Below are 20,960 nucleotides of genomic sequence, written 5' to 3' on the forward strand. Positions count from 1 at the left end.
GCGCACGCGGCTCTGCGTGCGCACGTAGTTCTGCGAGTGCACGTAGGTCTGCAAGTGGTCCGCAAGTGCACGTAGGTCTGCGAGTGCATGTAGGTCTGCGAGTGGTCTGCGAGTGTACGTAGGTCTGCGAGTGGTCTGCGAGTGCACGTAGGTCTGCGAGTGCACGTAGGTCTGCGAGTGGTCTGCGAGTGCACGTAGGTCTGCGAGTGGTCTGCGAGTGCACGTAGGTCTGCGAGTGGACTGCGAGTGCACGTAGGTCTGCGAGTGGTCTGCGAGTGCACGTAGGTCTGCGAGTGGTCTGCGAGTGCACGTAGGTCTGCGAGTGGTCTGCGAGTGCACGTAGGTCTGCGAGTGCACGTAGGTCTGCTAGTGGTCTGCGAGTGCACGTAGGTCTGCAAGTGGTCTGCGAGTGCACGTAGGTCTGCAAGTGGTCTGCGAGTGCACGTAGGTCTGCAAGTGGTCTGCGAGTGCACGTAGGTCTGCAAGTGGTCTGCGAGCGCACGTAGGTCTGCAAGTGGTCTGCGAGCGCACGTAGGTCTGCAAGTGGTCTGCGAGCGCACGTAGGTCTGCAAGTGGTCTGCGAGCGCACGTAGGTCTGCAAGTGGTCTGCGAGCGCACGTAGGTCTGCAAGTGGTCTGCGAGCGCACGTAGGTCTGCAAGTGGTCTGCGAGCGCACGTAGGTCTGCAAGTGGTCTGCGAGCGCACGTAGGTCTGCAAGTGGTCTGCGAGCGCACGTAGGTCTGCAAGTGGTCTGCGAGCGCACGTAGGTCTGCAAGTGGTCTGTGAGCGCACGTGGGTCTGCAAGTGGTCTGCGAGCGCATGTGGCTCTGCGTGCGCACGTAGTTCTGCGAGTGCACGTAGGTCTGCAAGTGGTCCGCAAGTGCACGTAGGTCTGCGAGTGCATGTAGGTCTGCGAGTGGTCTGCGAGTGCACGTAGGTCTGCGAGTGGTCTGCGAGTGCACGTAGGTCTGCGAGTGGTCTGCGAGTGCACGTAGGTCTGCGAGTGGTCTGCGAGTGCACGTAGGTCTGCGAGTGGTCTGCGAGTGCACGTAGGTCTGCGAGTGGTCTGCGAGTGCACGTAGGTCTGCGAGTGGTCTGCGAGTGGTCTGCGAGTGCACGTAGGTCTGCGAGTGGTCTGCGAGTGCACGTAGGTCTGCGAGTGGTCTGCGAGTGCACGTAGGTCTGCGAGTGGTCTGCGAGTGCACGTAGGTCTGCGAGTGCACGTAGGTCTTCGAGTGGTCTGCGAGTGCAAATAGGTCTGCAAGTGGTCTACGAGTGCACGTGGGTCTGCGAATACCTGTGTATTGTCTTGTTGAGAATTAGTGTCAGGAAGCTAGTTGTTAGGTAATTTGGACAGGGTATAATCACCAATCCTCATTAAATTTAATAGCTACGATGAAGCGACTCGTTGTTCATCTTGCGGCATGTATGCGTTCCTTGATCATCCGATTGAGGGTGAATATTGCTGTGCAAAATGTAAGCACATTGTTTCCCTGGAAGCCCAGGTTCTGAATCTGGGAAAGCAACTGTCAGCACTGAGAAGTCCCTCCATACTAAAGGAGAGCCAGGAACGTACACGGCTGGGGCCAGCACAGAGGTGGGTGGAGACAAAGAGGTGCAGGCACTAGCAAAGAGTAGATGGGTGACAGTGAAGAAGGGTAGAGGAGGAAGTGCCAGGGAGGCCGATCCAGGGCTGGGGCATCCCAATAAGTACACTCCATTGAGTTACATTGGTGAAACCAGTCAGGGACCAGCACTGCTGGAGCTGAGGGACTCTATCTGCTGTGGAAAGAACTCCTTCAGTGAGAGTGGGGGGGGGGGGGGGGTGAAGGGAAAGGAAAGACAGATTCCAGTGGTAGGGGACTCAAATCTTAGAAGGACAAAGAGGCCAATCTGTAACAAAGACCTTAAGCGCCAAACATTATGTTGTCTATTGGGCGCTCAGGTTCGGACATCACGGATCTAGTGGACAGATTATTGGGAGGGGCTGGGGAAGACCCAGCTGTCATGGTGCACATTGGCAACAATGACAAAGTCAGAGGCAGATGGAGTGTGCTAAAGAAATATTTTAGGGACTTGGGAGCTAAATTGAGGAAAAGGACCATCAAGGTAGTATTCTCAGGAACATCGAACATGGTGTAGTAAGGAGAGGTTTGGGTTCCTGGAGGACTGGGCCAACTTCTCAGTCGATAACCTGTACTATAGAAGGGATGGACTGCACCTAAATAAGGAGGGTGCAGATCAGCTGGGAATAAAGATGGCCAAAAAGTTAGAGGGGTTTTTAAACTAGGCGACAGGGGGAGGGTCCAGAGGTAGAGATAGTGAGCACGGAACCATTCTTGCCAAACCAATCTATTAACCTTCTATGAGGAGGTGAGTTGCCATCTAGATAAAGGAAGGCCCATGGACGTGGTGTATCTGGATTTTGCAAAAGCATTTGACACAGTTCCCCATAAACGTTTACTGTACAAAATAAGGTCCATTGACATGGACCATAGGGTGAGTAGATGGATTGAAAACTGGCTACAAGGGCGAGTTCAGAGGGCGTGATAAATGGGGAGTGCTCGGAATGGTCAGGGGTGGGTAATGGGGTCCCCCAGGGTTCTGTGCTGGGGCCAATCCTATTTAATTTGTTCATAAACGACCTGGAGGATGGGGTAAACAGTTCAATCTATTTGTGGACGATACTAAGCTAAGCAGAGCAATAACTAGTCCCTCCTGTATTGATTTGTATTGTAAGTGTACTGTCTGTCCTCATGTTGTAAAGCGCTGCGCAAACTGTTGGCGCTATATAAATCCTGTATAATAATAACTTCTCTGCAGGATGTGCAAACCTTGCAAAAAGATCTGAACAAATGAATGGGGTTGGCAACTACATGGCAAATGAGGTTTAATGTAGAAAAATGTAAAATAATGCATTTGGGTTGCAAAAATATGAATGCAATCTATACACTCGGGGGAGAAACTCTGGGGGGAATCTAAGATGGAAAAGGGACCTGGGGGTCCCAGTAGATGATAGGCTCAGCAATGGCATGCAATGCCAAGCTGCTGCTAACAAAGCAAACAGAATACTGGCATGCATTAAAAAGGGATCAACTCCAGAGATAAAACGACAACTCTCCCCCTCTACAAGACTCTGGTCCAGCTACACCTGGAGTATGCAGTCCAGATCTGGGCACCGGTCCTCGGGAAGGATGTACTGGAAATGGAGCGAGTACAAAGAAGGGCAACAAAGCTAATAAAGCGTCTGGGGGACATTAGTTATGAGGAAAGGTTGCGAGCACTGAACTTATTCTCTCTGGAGAAGAGACGCTTGAGAGGGGATATGATTTCCATTTACAAATACCATACTGGTGACCCCACAATAGGGATAAAACTTTTTTGCGGAAGGGAGTTTACCAAGACTCATGACCACTCATTAAAATTAAACTATGTAGAGGGTTCTTTACTGTAAGAGTGGCAAGGATGTGGAATTCCCTTCCACAAGCAGTGGTCTCAGCTAGGAGCATCGATAGTTTCAAGAAACTATTAGATAAGCACCTGAACGACCGCAACATACAGAGATATACAATGTAATACTGACATATAATCACACACATGGGTTGGACTTGATGGACTTCTGTCTTTTTTCAACCTCACCTACTATGTAATTATGTAGAGCTGCCCTAAATTCCACTCCCAAACTGCTGCCCGGGTCTGTATATCAACCCTTACAGAAGCGCCCTCATCCTCCCTCACTCATTACTTGCTGCGGTCTTATTTTGGTCTGTGACTCTGAAGCATCAAATCCAGACAGTGTGGTAACCAGAATTTTCAGGAGCTAAGCATTAATAACCTCATGTATATACCGTACTTTACAATAACAATGTTTGCATCAAATTTACAGCAAGTGTTTGTACCTGATTAACTGACCACTCTGGGGACGGGGCTTGCCCTTGAGGGGAAGCTGTGGTTGTGAACATCTCATTAAATGACCTTGTCGATCTGGATGGTTGTGTTGGTTTGCTGGAAAACAATAATAAATTAAGAGGTTCAGTGGGAGGAAAGGAGTCCACTCTGGAATGCTACATGTTACATAATAAATATAATAAATTAGAACCTCTGTCATGTTTTTATTGCTGCTTGTAATCACATCAGTAAACAGACAGCAGTTGAAGTTAAAAAAAAATTGACAGAAGTTTTAACAAAAGATTTGGGTAGAATTCTACTTTGGATTGGTATAGTTAACACATCAGGGCAATATAATGCCAAACCTAAGATACTCAAGGAAAATAAAAAATATCCCACTAACAGTCCCCATCTCGAATCCTCCAGAGTTGTCACTAATATGTAACAAGCAAAAGAATTACTAACAGACAGAACATTCATGGACTTTCCTACTTTGGAGGACATCCAGATAAAGGAAAAGAACTGCAAGAAACTCATTTCCTGCTCAATTCCAGGCAACATATCTCCAGGGAAATAACTATAGAATTTAGATTAGTCTGCAGCTAAACAAAAAAAAAGGTATGGCAAACAAGGTTATTAATTATGGTCCTGTCATGTTTCTATCTTCCTGTAAAACAACAGAGCCTCCAAACTAAAAGAACCTTGGTCTGTTTACTAGTTAACAGAAGTTAGGATCTCAATACATATTCCAAAAACTGGAACCCCAACTACATAAAACGACATATTAAGAGCAACTCAGGGCTCAAACTACTGCCCACCAGCAGTACAGCTAACCAGGAAATCAACAGCGGTTTAACATAAAACAACACTTATAGTATTCTTCGAATGTAAGGCCGCGTACACACGCGCGGACTGTTCGCCCAACTTTGTCCGTCCAACAGTTTCGGCAAACAGTCCGCTCAAACTTAGCATGGACGGACATGGCCACACACGACGGACGAACAGTTTGCTGAAACCGTGCGCGATGACGTTTCGGCACGCACGACGGATCGAAAATTTCGACGTCCAATACACTGCAATGCAACCTTCCGACGTGGAAATCCTTTCTGAGCATGCGCGAGACTTAGTTGGCCGAACAAGCCTACACACGAGCGAACAGTCCGCTGAAACCTTGTTTCAGCGGACAGTTTTTCGGAATTTCCGTAAGACCTTGTTCGGCCAACTGTCCGCTGAAACTGTCCGCTGAAGCCCCACACACGAGCGGACTGTCCGCCCAAACACTGTTCAGCGGACAAGGTTGGGCGAACAGTCCGCCCGTGTGTACGCGGCCTAAGAGTTAATGCCTACAGAGTTACTCAACCTTAGATGGTGCTTGCTGTGGATCAGGCGCTGTCTGCAGAACACCTTGAGAACGAATATGCTTGTATTTTGTTTGTCAGCTGCTGGTGGTGGATAATACGGGAAGCATACTATTTAACCCATGGGCCAGTTGGGGTTTCTATGTTTTTGTGGAATGTTCTAGATTTAAACTGGCTTCCAGCAATCACTGGGTGATTCATTGGCACCTTTGGGATGAGAATGCAGAAGGAAGCCAGCAACACACATGGGAGGTGGGAAAATTTTAGAAATTTGTAGAGGAGTACCTGACAAAAATGTATTGTGACACTGACAGTGCACCTGGCCAACCAGTACTGGTGGGTAAAGTGGTAACTTGTGCTAAATAATTAGCACAATGATCTTGTAGCCTTTGGTTCAGTTTGATGTGTTGCAGCCTTTGGTTCAGTTTGCACTAGGATGTTATCTTCATAGGTTGCACTACATTTTCATGGATCTCCCTAATGTGTTCAGGTTTCCCTCCTCAGAATGAAAAAAATATAGGACAGATGAATTGGCTTCCTCCCCCATATATCGGTGTAGCTGCATAACTGGCTTCAAGTGCTAACCGTCATCAATTTGATAATGTGAATGCTTCTACACATTGTTAAAATGCTGTGGAATATTCTAGCAATATGTTAAACTACAGCCATACACAGCTGAGCAAAATGTGGAAAACAATAAATTGGATTATACCCACATGAAATCTTAGTCCACCAAGATGTTACTTTGTCATAATACTTGTTTTTTTTTTTTTAAACCTTGCCCATGTTTGAACACTCCACTCTCATTCTAAAATGTCATCTGTGTTCTACATTTTTCCATGATTCTACTACTACACTACAGGTACTTGTATAGCGGCGTCAGTTTCACATTTCTCACATTTATACATCCACATACAAGAGCCAATAGGCCAATAGACAGGAACCAATTAACATGCAAGCATGTCTTTGGAGTGTGAAGGACACCGGAGTAACCGGCGGTAATCCATGCAGACACGTAGTAGTGTCACGGTTGGGATTCGAACCAAAGACCCTAGTGCTGCTCGGTGGAAGTGCTAACCACTTAATCACTGTGCTGCCCATAAAAATGGCATTCTGATTCTTCAACTCTCCTTCAACCATGTATGTCTTGTGAGCACACTCTGGTTTGTTAAACTCTCTTATGTATGTATCCCAGAGTTATGTAATGAGCCAAATATAACCACTATCCAAAAGACTCCTTACCTGGCTGTTGGTTTCCTAACTGGAATGTCATAAGCACGGATCACATTCACCAAGACCTTGATATCCCCATCAGAAAGATTCTGAGCAGTCACCTTCTTCCTCTCCTTTCTCCTTGGCTTCAGTGGACGTTTCGGCTCAGCTAGCTTGAAGAGGTCCATTCCTAGAATTCTGAGACATTGATGTAGCATGTTGAATTTCAGAACGTTTCACAAGAATTAGTTCTGCTAAACATCTACATACAGAACACTCCTCAGTGAAGTTTTCCAGAAAAATGGTATGCAAATGGCATTATTGTATGTGTTATAGACAAATCCAATGGGCAGAATTATGGCATACTCACCAACTAATAAAATGTCAGATTGTATGATCGATTTCTGTATGCCATAAGCCAGCTAGTAGCTCACATAAAGGGACAAGATTTCCCTTTGATGTGAACAGAGACAGTAATGAAAAAAACATTTACTTAGTGTGTTAGTAGAGGCCAGCAGAGTGAATCATCATTCACAATCCTTGCTTGTGAGGCTTGTTCATTGTCCCCAAAGAGGGTATCAGCATTGAGGCCATAGATCCTTTTTTGTATGGCTGAGGCATTGTTCACAATGAGGTTATTGGCTTGCAGACCATAGATCATTTTAGTGATGCTGGGACATTGTCCACAATGAGATAAGGCACATGGGGTCCACAGAGCCACAATTGTGAGGCTATGACATTGACCACAATGAGGGCATAGGCATTCAGGCCATAGATCCATTGTGAGGCTGAGGCATAGTCCACACAGAGAGGATCACTGATCACATCACAGATCCTCATTTGTGAGGCTGGGGATTTCTTCACAATAAAGGGGATCAGCAGCGGTGTCATAGATCCTCATTTATGAGGCATTATCCACAATGAGAGATAGATCCTCATTCATGAGGCTAGGCATTTATCCACAATGAGGGGACTGACATTAAAGCCATAGATCCTTCTTTCCAAGCCAGGGACATTTTTCACAATGAGGGGATTAGGATTTATAACATAGATCGTTATTTGTGGGGTTGGGCATTTGTCCACAGTTACGGGATCAACATTGAGGCCATAGATTGTTGTGTATGAGGCGGAGGCATTTTCCTCTATGAAGGGCTCAACGTTCACTTCACCACTCATTTGTGAGGCTGGTAATTGCCCACAATGACGGGATCAGCATCCATGCCATAAATCCTTTGTTTCTCAGGCTGGAACATTGTCCACAATGAGGGGATTGGAATTCATGCCTTGGATCCTTATTTGTGGGGCTGGGCATTTGTCTATAATTAGGAGATTAATATTGAGGTCCTAGATCCACGTTTATATGGCTGGGGCATTGTCCTGATTGAGAGGATTGGCATTCATTCCACTGATTCACATTTGTATGGCTGGGCATTTGCCCGCAATGAGGGCTCTCAGTATCCAGGCCACAGTTCCTTGTTTATGATACTGGAACATTGTCCACAATGAGGGGATTGGCATTCATTCCACATTTGTGTGGCTGGGCATTTGCCCACAATGAGGGTTCTCAGCATCCAGGCCACATTTCCTTGTTTATGATGCTGGAACATTGTCCACAATGAAGGGATTGGCATTCATTCCACATTTGTGTGGCTGAGCATTTGCCCACAATGAGGGCTCTCAGCATCCAGGCCACAGTTCCTTGTTTATGATGCTGGAACATTGTCCACAATGAAGGGATTGGCATTCAGGTCACAGTATTATTACCCTCATAATGTAATGTACTATTTACTATTTCTGGACTAGACTTTCGATAAATTATGGCAGTGGCCAATGCTCTTTACACACATTTTTTGTGTTTATATGTTTTCATGCTTTTAATTATATTTTAATTGCATAACTAACAAGCTTAGTCTCATCCAACTACATATTAAATATTACTCATGGTAATTATATTGTTCCAGACACTTCAGTGAGGAATGTACTGTAGACTGACACTGTGGTTACTAATATGCAAAACTTTACCATAAAGTTGATAAAAAAATAATGATAAAATAGCCGTTTAGAAGAACTTTTAGACAGCCTCTGTCTATTTTGAAAAACAAACGTGCCCGGGTGTGGCACTTTGGTCAGAGTCCCTGGCATAGAGAGACACCAGTTGACACATCACTGTGGATTGCAGTTTGCCCTTATTTGATTAAGGGAGCCTGACATGCAGGTATGTCCTGAATACAACATATGATGCCACATTAAACACATACTGTATTTACCACACCTGCAGCTTTCAGTCTCCAGGAATTAAATCTGCATCTGCCATTTAATCTGGTGACCTATATCAACAAAAGCCCCACTTTCCAAAAAGTCTATCCTTCGAAAGTGTTAAAGCATATAATACTATATGTTCAACAACACCTTGTCAAATTTAAATTATTTTTGCATGATTTTTTTTTTTTTTCTGGGGCCAAAAGAGATCAGGCTAATATAGTTTATCTAACACATTCAAAAGCTATATTGTAATGGAATCATGCCAGCTTAAAAGTTTTAGTACATCAACTTTATGGAAACAGTTTTGTTATAGAAAATAGAAAAGGCAATAACCAAGAGGTGAGAGCTGGAGCATAAAAATAATCAATACATGTGAAACATGAACTACGCTAAAAGCTTCAGCTAACTGCTCTCACGCTAAGACCTACTCTTGGTTCATTGCCAGAGAATGGAGTAAGAGTCAGAACAACAATAGATAACATACCCGGAGCCACTAGAACTCAATACAAAGGCAAAGCAGAAGAAGAGTGTAAATACAAATTAATACAGGACATAATATCAAATTGTTTAGATTTAAAACTCTAGGTAAAGAGCTAAATATACATATATATGTAATCCGTTTTATTTAGAATTCAGTTTAGCCAATCTTGTGATCCAAACACCCCTGCTAGAAAGTGAAGCCACATTCAGACATCTCTGCAAACTATACTACAGGTAAATCAAGGCCTGGTCTAGGGCCTGTGTCTGCCTAGACATGGAATGAAGAAGCACCAAAATGCTGATGAGGTTGTTATTCTTCTCTCTACTTCTCCGTTTGAATGCAGTTCTGTATTCATTTCTTTTTGTAAAGCTTGATACTGTTTACTGTAGCCAATGTCACTCCTGACATTGGCGAGTTCAAATAGGAGAGTGCAACATCTTGTGCGCCTCTGCAGAGAAACCAATCAGCTTCCAGATTTTCTATTTTTTTTTGTCAAAGCTTAAAAGTAATTGTAAAGTATCGTTCCCCCCCCCCCCCCAATAAAAATAACAAACATGTTACACTTGCCTTTTCTGTTGCAGTAGATTTGCACAAAGCAGCCCAGATCCTCCTCTTCTCGAGTCCCTCTTCTTTGCTCCTGGCCCCTCCCTCCTGTCGAGTGCCCCCACAGCAAGCAGCTAGTTGGGCTAGTGATATTATACCATCACTGACTGCTAAGTAAGGATTGTTCCTCCCAGCGGAGGTCAAGTTTGAAATCTATAATTTATGCATTTCCGGCCATTACAACCTATGGCCCAACTGTTCTGGTAAGAGGCGCAAGGTAACTACTACTACTTGGTGGTGGATCTCTTTCTTTACATCATGATACTCCCCGGATGATCACACACTGTTGAGGTTTCGTGTTGGGATTCTTCGGTTTATTAATGGACTACATAATTTTTTGCTATATGAATTTTTGACACATGAATTTATATATGCACTTTAATTTACATGTTTGCACTTTTGTAGATTTATATATAGCTTTTACACTTTATAACTTCAGGAGTTGGTTGATTGCATTTCATCTCATTTGATGTTTTGAAATTGCACTGTCATTGTAGGTATTTTTTTATGATTTGTAGCACTTCTTTTTTTGCTTATATAAATTTCAATGATAGGCCAATAATGCTGCATGGGGGTTTTGTAGTTGTTTCGTTTACCTCCCATGTAAGTTACCAGAAACACCAGTGAACCTTTTGTTAGCTCCCACTTTACACTAACCATCAATATAAAGGCCACTTTTCCCATTGATCACCAGTGTAATGAGACCTTTCTCCACTGATCAACAATCTAAAAGGGACCATTCTCCACTGACCCCCAAATGTAACTTAGCACTTAACTGCCCACCATTGTAAGGGGGCACTACACCTGCCACCAATATAAGGGAGGCACAACACTGCCCACCAATGTACGGGGGCACTACAAGGGCCACCATTGTAAGGGGGATTTACAATGACCACCAATGTAGGGGGGCACAACACCTGCCACAATATAAGGGAGGCACAACACTGACCACCAATGTAAGGGGGCACTACACCTGCCACCAATATAAGGGAGGCACAACACTGACCACCAATGTACGGGGGCACTACAATGGACACCATTGTAAGGGGGATTTACAATGACCACCAATGTAAAGTGATACTACACTGACAACTAAAATAACAAATCTTAATTTCTTCTCTGGCCATTATTATTAATTGTTTTATTTCATTATTATTACTTTAAATAATGGTATCATATATAGCAACTCTGGGTGTCAAACATGCCAAGTATGCCACAATCCTTTTTTTTTTCTAATTCTTCCATCAACAAAACTGACGTTGATGCCAATGTCCAGTAAGCAGTAGAGATAGCAATTATTGTAATCAGCGTCACCATTTCCTAGAGTCTTGGTTGGAAGAACAGTAAGGGTACTTTCAACAAGGATTGTCCAGGGAGCACGGAAATACAAACACACTAAACCAAAAAATGTTCTGCTCAAGAAACTAGAGTGCGTTTAGGATGTTTCCTGCACTGGACATTTTTTAGTTTAGCCAATTTCCTGATTTCCGGGAGTTTTTTTTTAAGAGCTTCTCTGTGTTAAAAAGGTTGGAAAATGTTGAGTTAGTGGATTCAATTTCTGGCATGCTCACAGAATGTTTTCCTGTACACATAAAAATATGTAGACTGGCTCAAGAGACCCACATGCAATTAACTTGGAGATTAACAAAGTACTTTAAACGTAAGGAAATAGGGGAAATGGTTCTGCTTATATTCATATGAAAAGGCACCTGTGACTAACCCTTCCCATATGTCAGTGTTTAATGTCCTGCTGCAGTATATATGATATTTCATGAGAGGTCCTAATAATCAGACTCTTGCACACAGAAATGCATCAGTTACTTTTTAATTTATTATGGGCCTATTTATAAATCATGTAGTGCGTAACAGTTATAAAAAGGGGATGCTTTTCCACAATAAATAAGCCTCTTCAGGGCTTGCCAGCTATAGGATCTCCTCCCCACAATGCTTATGTAACGTATCATTGGTGTCTCTTTTCCCTCAATAAGGGTATTGTATTTAGAAAAAAAGGTGTGCCTGAAGACAGATGCCTGGGATGAATAGCTCCTAAGGTAGGATAATATGGATTTAAAAAGGTTTTTTTTTGGGGGGGGGGGGGGATTCTGCATCTATAGAAAGCAATGTCTGGCATTAAGTGGCATTATTAATGGTTAGTGGGCTCCTCACAGGTGGGACTTTGGGCCTTTGAGTGTCAGATAATGACAACAAATCTCACTTGACCATAGTAAAGTCTGGTCCCTGCAGCTTGCCCTACTCTATTACTCTATTATTCCCATTGTCACGAATGGCATGCTATATGCACTGCACAGTGGAGAAGGCATGGAATGCTGGAAAGACTGCAAAGAATGCAATTTTTCCAAGTTTATAAATGGGCCCTCCGTGTTTTATTTTTGTTAATCCACATTTATGGCATGCCAAACCTGTCTTACCCAAGGCTGGGGATTTCCTCTTCAACAACCAAGTCAGATAGAATAAAATGATGTTTCGCTATCAGGAACCGGTTTATCACAGATTCCCGAATCTGTTGATGAAACAAAATGGAATAATCAGACATGACAGCAGTCATTTGCCTCATTCTGAATAGACAATGGAAATATACTGTATATTAAACTATATTATTTATACACCCTGTACCAAGATACACGTCAGAGCAGAATTTCTTCACCATTGAATAGGGCATCATGCATTTACACCACTGTTCTACAAGAGGATGGGTGGCCCAGACCAATCAATCAGATCATAGATTTAACTTATCATGGCAGATTAGAAGATAAAACGAGTGATAACAGCACAAATACATTTTCCTCCCTAATAAGTTTGTACAGAATATGTTTGGTCTTCATAATAACAATACCAATGCAGTAGAAACAATGACCTACATTCCCAATGTTAAGCTTCCCTACACTGCAGTTATTTCCTATAAAGAAGTATCCTATATGCCCCGGTAAGAGAGTATCTGTCCTAGTTCACATGGACACAGGAAATGAAGAGAAACCCGGGGAATGTGAACATAGGAAAACAATAAAGGGCTAACAATGGTTTCAACCCTTCTTCCACCTAATTCAGGGGTAGGGAACCTCGGCTCGCCAGCTGTTTTGAAACTACAAGTCCCATGAGACATCGCAAGACCCTAACAATCACAGGCATGACTCTTAGCCCTTGTACACACGGTCGGAGAATCCGTCGGAATGTGTCCTATCGGACCGTGTCGTCGGATAATCCGACTGTGTGTGGTCTGCATCGGGCTGATTCCATCCGAATATCCGTCGGACCCAATTTTCCAACATGTTGGAAATATTTCCTGACCAACTGGTTCGATCGGACATACTCCGATCATGTGTAGCAAATTTTGATCGGACCAAGTGCCACGCATGCTCAGATCAAATTCCTACATCAAAGCTATTGGCTACTAGCCTGAATGTAGTCCCATCGTAACGAAATTACGTCATCACGTTCTGAAAGATCGGATTTTTCGAACAACTTAGTCCGATCGTGTGTATGCAACAGTTTCGGACACAATCCGTCGGACTAAATCCGACGGATTTGGTTGGCAGAATCTCCGACCGTGTGTACAGGGGCTAAGAGGCAGAGGCATGATGGGATTTGTAGTTTCAAAACAGCTGGAGAGCCTAGATTCCCTATCCCTAAAGGAATACTTTTAGCTGAAGTTCCATAATACAAGAAATGCTGTTAAACTGCAGGAATAAATGTAGGCATTGCCGAGCAAGCAGACCCAGTATATATAATATAATGAATGAAACCTGTGCTACTTGAACAGGCATGGCCTAAAAGTTCAAATAATAGCCACTAGATACCACTAGTCTGTAATAATGGTGCAGCGTTCGTTTCGACAACGTTTTCGGGATTGATCCACCAGTGGCAAAGAGCATTCGTCCTTGGTAGAATTGATGAAAAAAGGTGATGAGGAGGGAGCATTGTTCTTTTGTGCTGTGGGAAGGGGGTGTGTCCCTTCCCTCCAATCAGCTTTCCCTGAGCCCTGCAGAGTGTAACTACAGCTCCCCACCCCCTGCTTTGTGCAAGTTCAGACAAGCTGTAAAAAATTCTGCTTTTTGAAGGATGTAGAGAAGAGAGGGTTACAGATAAGCAGGTACAACTCATGTAGGAGGATTTGTTTCATCTCTGTGTATCAACTAATACCAGTCACTTCACTAGGTATATGTATGTGTTTATGACAACTTTAAGATTTCCTATCACTTTCTGTCTCGCTAACAGTAGTCAACAGGACAAATAGACAGTGGCAATCTCCCCATCAAAGACACGGACAGCAATAAAAACTTAACAGGATTTCTATATCTTCCCTCTATTCAAAACAAAAGGTTTTGACTATACATACACTTGAATATTCTTTAAAGAATTTGATGTTAGAATATGAATTTACCTTATGCAGATACTTGGCAACCCGAATCCTATGTGCATCTAGATGAGTTTCTGCAGTATTTGTATCTTGATTCCGTAACTTCTTCTCATAATCCTGAAAGGAATAAAAAAAAAAAAAAAATCTAACAAAACTAAAAAGCAGGAAATGAGATACCCACGGGAATGACATTCTTAACACTCATTATACAAGTTTAAAAGTCTCTAAAATTATTTGATTTGTAAATTGATATTGGACGGATCACCCAAACCTAAACTGGCCTATGTATTAATTTATTTCAGACATTTTGTAAAGTGCCAACAAGTTGTTTATTTACTTATTTTTTTTAGGTAGTTTATATACTGTATAGCACTGGTCTGTACTGTGACTTGACAGAGAGGATTCCCCTGAAACGCGTTGCTATTTGGAGGACACCTAGTTACATACTACCCCAGGTTTTCTCAAATGGATCAGTACTGCTGCCTCCCACTGCCAGGGGAAGAGAAACATACACATGTCCCTGCTTAAAGACTAGTATACACCATTGCTGATCCAGACTGATTTTCTGTCTCTGAAGCCAACTGCAAGAGCCTACATCTATCCCTGCATCATAAATGACACATTAGTTTGGCTCCCACTAACAGGCTGTCACAGTTCAGAAAGACATACATCCCCTGGCCTTAGGCGCTGCATAAAGGCGCTCCACTGGCATGAGAACACTGCCTCTGTAAACACTGTTCTACTCACAGATTTGTCTCCCACCACTGGCCATGGGTGGAGTTTACTGCTACCCTGGATAAAATACTGTTAGCTCCTGGAACATCTATTAAGTGTGATCATAGTAGTTTATGTAAGTGAACTGCACCTCTTTACATTCCTACACATGACATACCCCCTTGCACCCTTTACACAGTTTTTTGCCTAAATATAAATTGGGTCAAATGTGTGGATATTTTTAAAGATGGCCAACCTGTAGAGATCCCAGCCTAGACACTAAACAAGGCACCAGCAGAAGAACTAGTGTCCAAAAAGATTATATATACATACACACACACACACACACATATATACATATACACACACACACACACTGTATATGCTCTAACAATAGTTACAGCCAAGTACAAACTCGCTCATCCATGTCATTTAGCAGGGTGGCACCCTGCCAGGGTCTAGGACTAGTAAACAGCCAGTTCACTAATGAGTCAGCTGTGTTGAAGGCTTTAAGTAATGACCCGACTAAGGCTTTAGGCTCCCAGTTGGAGACGACACCATCCTGTCAGATAGGAAGACTGGCCCAGGAGTCAGGAGGATCTCCACCTAGACGAGAGGTGGGAGCCAGTGTATCACGAGGCCGCTAGCAATAAGCACGGAGTTGCTGAGTGTCTGGTCTGTGGGAGACAGACTAATGCCTAAAGCATAAGACCTGAGCAGGAGAGCTGCGCTTATTAGCCAAGCGGGCTGAATGTTGTTTATTTCTGTAGCAGAACTGGAATGAAGAATACCCCTGTGAGGGAATCTACTGTATTTGTTGAACTTTCCTTTGAAAAAAAAAATGGGCAAAACCAGTCCTTAAATGAAGGAAAAGCAAGTGGTGATGTCCTTAAAGCTCTAAACTTGGAGTGAACCCCTAATGCCACATACACACAACCGGAATTTCTGTCAGAAAAGGTCAGACGGAATCATTTCATCGGATATTCCGATCGTGTGTGGGCTTCATCTGACTTTTTTTTTTCAAAAATCCAGACAGAACTAGAAATAGAACATGTTTTAAATCTTTCCGACGGAATCAATTCCTATCGGGAAAACCGGACCAAAAACTACGCAAGGGCAGCTATTGGCTACTGGCTATTGAACTTCCTTTTCTAGTCTCGTCGCACATCATTGCGTTCTAAACTAACGGACTTTGGTGTGATCGCGTGTAACCACGTCCGTTTTAACGGTTTTAACAGAACTCCATCAGAAAGACCGTCAGAGTTTATTCTGGTGGAAAGCCCGGTCGTGTAAGCGGCATTACAGTCTTTATAGACCTTGCTTTGTGCACTGGTGTGCAGTCATGTTGGAACAGGAAGGCGGCCATCCCCAAACTGTTCCCACAAAGTTGGGAGCATGAAATTGTCCAAAATGTCTTGGTATGCTGACGCCTTAAGAGTTTCCTTCACTGGAGCTAAGGGGCCAAGCCCAAACCCTGAAAAACAACCCCACACCATAATCCCCCTCCACCAAATGATTTGGAGGGGTGGCCCAATACTTTTGCCAATATAGTGTGGGTGAGCAAGTGAAGGAATTTGACTGACCTCAACTCGATAGAACACCTTTGGGATGAATTAGAGTGGAGACTGCGAGCCAGGCCTTAACATCCACATCAGTGCCTGACCTCACAAATGCACTTCTGGAAGAACGGTCAAACATTCACATACAGTGGTGTGAAAAAGTGTTTGCCCCCTTCCTCATTTCCTGTTCCTTTGCATGTTTGTCACACTTAAGTGTTTCGGAACATTAAACCAATTTAAACAATAGTCAAGGACAACACAAGTAAACACAAAATGCAATTTGTAAATGAAGGTGTTTATTATTAAAGGTGAAAAAAAATCCAAACCATCATGGCCCTGTGTGAAAAAGCGATTGCCCCCCTTGTTAAAACATACTATAACTGTGGTTGTCCACACCTGAGTTCAATTTCTCTAGCCACACCCAGGCCTGATTATTGCCACACCTGTTCACAATCAAGGCATCACTTAAATAGGAGCTGCTTGACACAGGAAGGTCCACCAGAAGATCCTTAAAAGCTACACATCATGCCGAGACCCAAAGAAATTCAGGAACAATTGAGAAAGAATGTAATTGAGATCTATCAGTCTGGAAAGGGTTATAAAGCCATTTCCAAAGCTTTGGAAATCCAGCGAACCACAGTGAGAGCCATTATCCACAAATGGCGAAGACATGGAACAGTGGTGAACCTTCCCAGGAGTGGCCGGCCGCCCAAAATTACCCCAAGAGCGCAGCGACGACTCATTTAAGAGGTCACAAAAGACCCCACAACAACGTCCAAGGAACTGCAGGCCTCACTTGCCTCAGTTAAGGTCAGCGTTCATGCCTCCACCATCAGGAAAAGACTGGGCAAAAATGGCCTGCATGGCAGAGTTCCAAGGAGAAAACCACTGCTGAGCAAAAAGAACATCAAAGCTCGTCTCAATTTCTCCACAACACATCTTGATGATCCCCAAGACTTTTGGGACAACATTCTGTGGACCGATGAGACAAAAGTGGAACTCTTTGGAAGGTGTGTGTCCAAGTATATCTGGCGTAGAAGGAACACTGCATTTCATAAAAAGAACATTATACCAACAGTAAAATATGGTGGTGGTAGTGTGATGGTCTGGGGCTGTTTTGCTGCTTCAGGACCTGGAAGACTTGCCGTGATAAAAGGAACTATGAATTCTGCTGTCTACCAAGAGATCCTGAAGGAGAATGTCCGACCATCTGTTCGTGTACTCAAGCTGAAACGAACTTGGGTTCTGCAGCAGGACAATGATCCTAAACACACCAGCAAGTCCACCACCAAATGGCTGAAGAAAAACAAAATGAAGACTTTGGAGTGGCCTAGCCAAAGTCCTGACCTGAATCCTATTAAGATGTTGTGGTATGACCTTAAAAAGGCCGTTCATGCTCGAAAACCCTCTAATGTAACTGAATTAGGACAATTCTGCAAAGATGAGTGGGCCAAAATTCCTCCAGGACGCTGTAAAAGCCTCATTGCACATTATCGCAAACGCTTGGTTGCAGTTGTTGCTGCTAAGGGTGGCCCAACCAGTTATTAGGTTTAGGGGGCAATCACTTTTTCACACAGGGCCATGATGGTTTGGATTTTTTTTCACCTTTAATAATAAACACCTTCATTTACAAATTGCATTTTGTGTTTACTTGTGTTGTCCTTGACTATTGTTTAAATTGGTTTGATGTTCCGAAACACTTAAGTGTGACAAACATGCAAAGGAACAGGAAATGAGGAAGGGGGCAAACACTTTTTCACACCACTGTAGACATACTCCTAAACCTTGTAGACAACCTTCCCAGAAGAGTTGAAGCTGTTATAGCTGCAAAGGGTGGGCCAACTCAATATTGAACCCTATGGACTGAGACTGGGATGACATTAAAGTTCATGTGTGTGTGTGTATAAAGCTGGGCGTCCCAATTCTTTTAGCAATATAGTGTAGTTACATAGTTATTCTGCTTGAAAAAAAGTCCATCCATTTCAACCAACAGAGAAAACACACACACACACACACACACACACACACACACACACACACACACACACACACACACACACACACACACACAAATAGAAAACCTCCATACACACTATCCTATACCCACAGTTGATCCAGAGTAAGACTAAAAAAAAAAAAAGAAAGAAAAAAGAATGATCCAATGGGAGGAAAAAAATTCCAGATATCCTGCTATATGTGAAATATGTATATAAATGTCCTCACCATGAAGACCCTGTCTGGGATCTCACGTTCCTTTATAGGCACCAATTTGTAATTGCGAAAATCAGCCACTTCCTGGTTACGGAGCTGTAGAAGTCTGAACCTCTTTGATCTTTTCAGCTCTTCATCTGACACAAAATCAAACTCCTTCTGCAATTGCTCCAGGCGGAAGAACTCAGGCACATTGGCGTCCCCACCACTCGCCATCTAAGATTACCAAAATGACAGAGATAAAGTAAACTGTAATTCTGTCAGAACATAAACAGTAATTTCTTGTAAAATAAATTGATATAAAATATAGTGGTCACATATTGTGTTAATAAAATTACCTTTCCGCACCCACCAAACACTAATCACCGCAAGACCTCAGTTACCCAGTTTGCCATCAGGCTTCTTAAACATTAAGGCCCCTTTCACACTGTCGGACTGTTCAGGTCAGTTTTGACGGTGGACCTGAATGGGCGCTCCGTGCTAGTCTATGGAGTGATGGATGTCAGCGGTAACATGTCTGCTGACATCCGACCCGGTCCGATCCCCCAAAAGCAGATGGATGGCCCTACGTTCGGACCGCGTGAGATCTGATAAAAAACGGACATGCTGTCCGTTTTCATCCGATCTCTCCATAGAGACTAGCGGCGCTCGACAAGCCCCTCCCCACTCAGTAAGCAGAGAGGGACCTGTCATCCACCGGCTCAGGGGACATCAACGGAGAGATCTCCTGCTGAGCTGGCGGAAAGAGGTGCACTCTGTGGAAGTGGATGTGCTTTGTGTGAATGAGGCCTAAAGTACTTATGCAGCAGCATACCGATGAGCAGTGCCACATCACCTGTTCTGGATTACCCTAGTAACTCAGATCCACTTAACCCCTGCCTGCACTTGCGGCTTGCGCTTTTTATTGTGGTTAAGCTGTGTTCAAGTTACTCCTGCCAGAGCTTTTCCTCCAAACCTCACCTTCTTGAGCTGGGGCTATCTGGAAGACATTCTGCAAGTGCACCACCAAAAGCGCCCAACCAAGCCAGCAGAGAACTTTTTTTGGAAATCTTTCCTGCCGGTTTTGTAGAATTTGTATAGACTTTAGCAATTCTTCACCTTCCTGAACACTGAATTCCTGCAGGCAGATTTGGACCTAGCAGAGCCACTCCAGGGTGAGAGTAGCCTCTGGGGGTTTATCCCTTTCATGACTAAGCCCAATTTTGGCATTTGATGTTTACAAGTTAAAATCCATATTTTTTGCTAGAAAATTACTTGGAACCCCCAAACATTATACATATTTTTTTAGCAGAGACTCTAGAGAATAAAACGGCGAATGTTGCAATATTTTATGCCACACGGTATTTGCGCAGTGGTGTTTTAAACGCAACTTTTTGGGAAAAGGGACACTTTCATGAATTTAAAAAAAACGAAACAGTAAAATTAGCCCAATTTTTTTGCATAATATCAAAGATAATGTTATGCCGAGTAAATAGATACCAAACATGTCACACTTTATAATTGCACGCACTCGTGGAATGACGACAAAGTACGGTACCTAAAAATCTCCATAGGCGACGCTTTAATTTTTTTTTATGGTTACCAGGTTAGCATTACAGAGGAGGTCTAGTGCTAGAATTTTTGCTCTCGCTCTGACGATCGCGGCGATACTTCACATGTGTGATTTGAACACCATTTACATGTGCGGGTGCGACTTCCATATGCGTTTTGTTTGCTTCGTGAGCTCGCGGGGACGGCAGGCGCTTTAAAAAATATATTTATTTATTTTATTTTAAAATGAATAAATTGTTTAAAAAATAAAAATGGGATCACTTTTATTGCTGTCACAAGGAATGTAAACATCCCTTGTGACAGTAATAGGTGGTGACAGGTACTCTTTATGGAGGGATCGGGGGTCTAAAAGACCCCCAATCCCTCCTTTACACTTTAAAGTATTGAGATCGCCGAAAACGGCGATTCTGAATACTGTATATTTTTTTTAAACCGGCGCCATTGGCAGCTGAGTAAACGGGAAGTGATGTCATGACGTCGCTTCCGTGTCTACTATTAGGAGCCGATTACGGCTTCGTTCCAGTTCCTCCCCAGCAGCCGGAGGCATCAGATTGTGAATTGGTGCTCCCGATTGAACAGGAGCACCGGTAACAGCCGCGGGAGGGGGGGGGGGATGTCCCCTCCCGCTCCTCCGGCATAATAGCCGAGCGGCTTTTAGCCGCTTCGGTTGTTATGGCTGGATAGCCAATCGCCCGCTGTAAAAAACGGTACCGGGATGATGCCTGCAGGTGCAGGCATCATCCCGG

At 43.6% G+C, this 20,960-nt stretch overlaps 1 protein-coding gene across 2 annotated transcripts in view; it reads right to left on the bottom strand.

The window, feature by feature from the left end:
- CC2D2A (coiled-coil and C2 domain containing 2A) overlaps positions 1 to 20,960 on the bottom strand; it is a 160,993-nt gene that overhangs the window by 31,892 nt on the left and 108,141 nt on the right. The window contains exons 20-25 of one of the 2 annotated variants that reach the window (XM_077477758.1): positions 18,676 to 18,879; positions 14,204 to 14,296; positions 12,234 to 12,325; positions 9,205 to 9,219; positions 6,489 to 6,656; positions 3,900 to 4,005 (exon numbers count right to left, since the gene is read on the bottom strand). In XM_077477758.1, the coding sequence (XP_077333884.1) occupies positions 3,900 to 4,005; positions 6,489 to 6,656; positions 9,205 to 9,219; positions 12,234 to 12,325; positions 14,204 to 14,296; positions 18,676 to 18,879 (678 nt within the window). The remainder of the gene's footprint in view (positions 1 to 3,899; positions 4,006 to 6,488; positions 6,657 to 9,204; positions 9,220 to 12,233; positions 12,326 to 14,203; positions 14,297 to 18,675; positions 18,880 to 20,960) is intronic. The other variant, XM_077477759.1, reaches the window with a different exon arrangement.

Source organism: Lithobates pipiens, unplaced genomic scaffold (genome assembly GCF_037356315.1).
Source record: "Lithobates pipiens isolate NorthernLeopardFrog02 unplaced genomic scaffold, aLitPip1_a1.2 Scaffold_13, whole genome shotgun sequence".
Taxonomy (NCBI): Eukaryota; Metazoa; Chordata; class Amphibia; order Anura; family Ranidae; genus Lithobates; species Lithobates pipiens.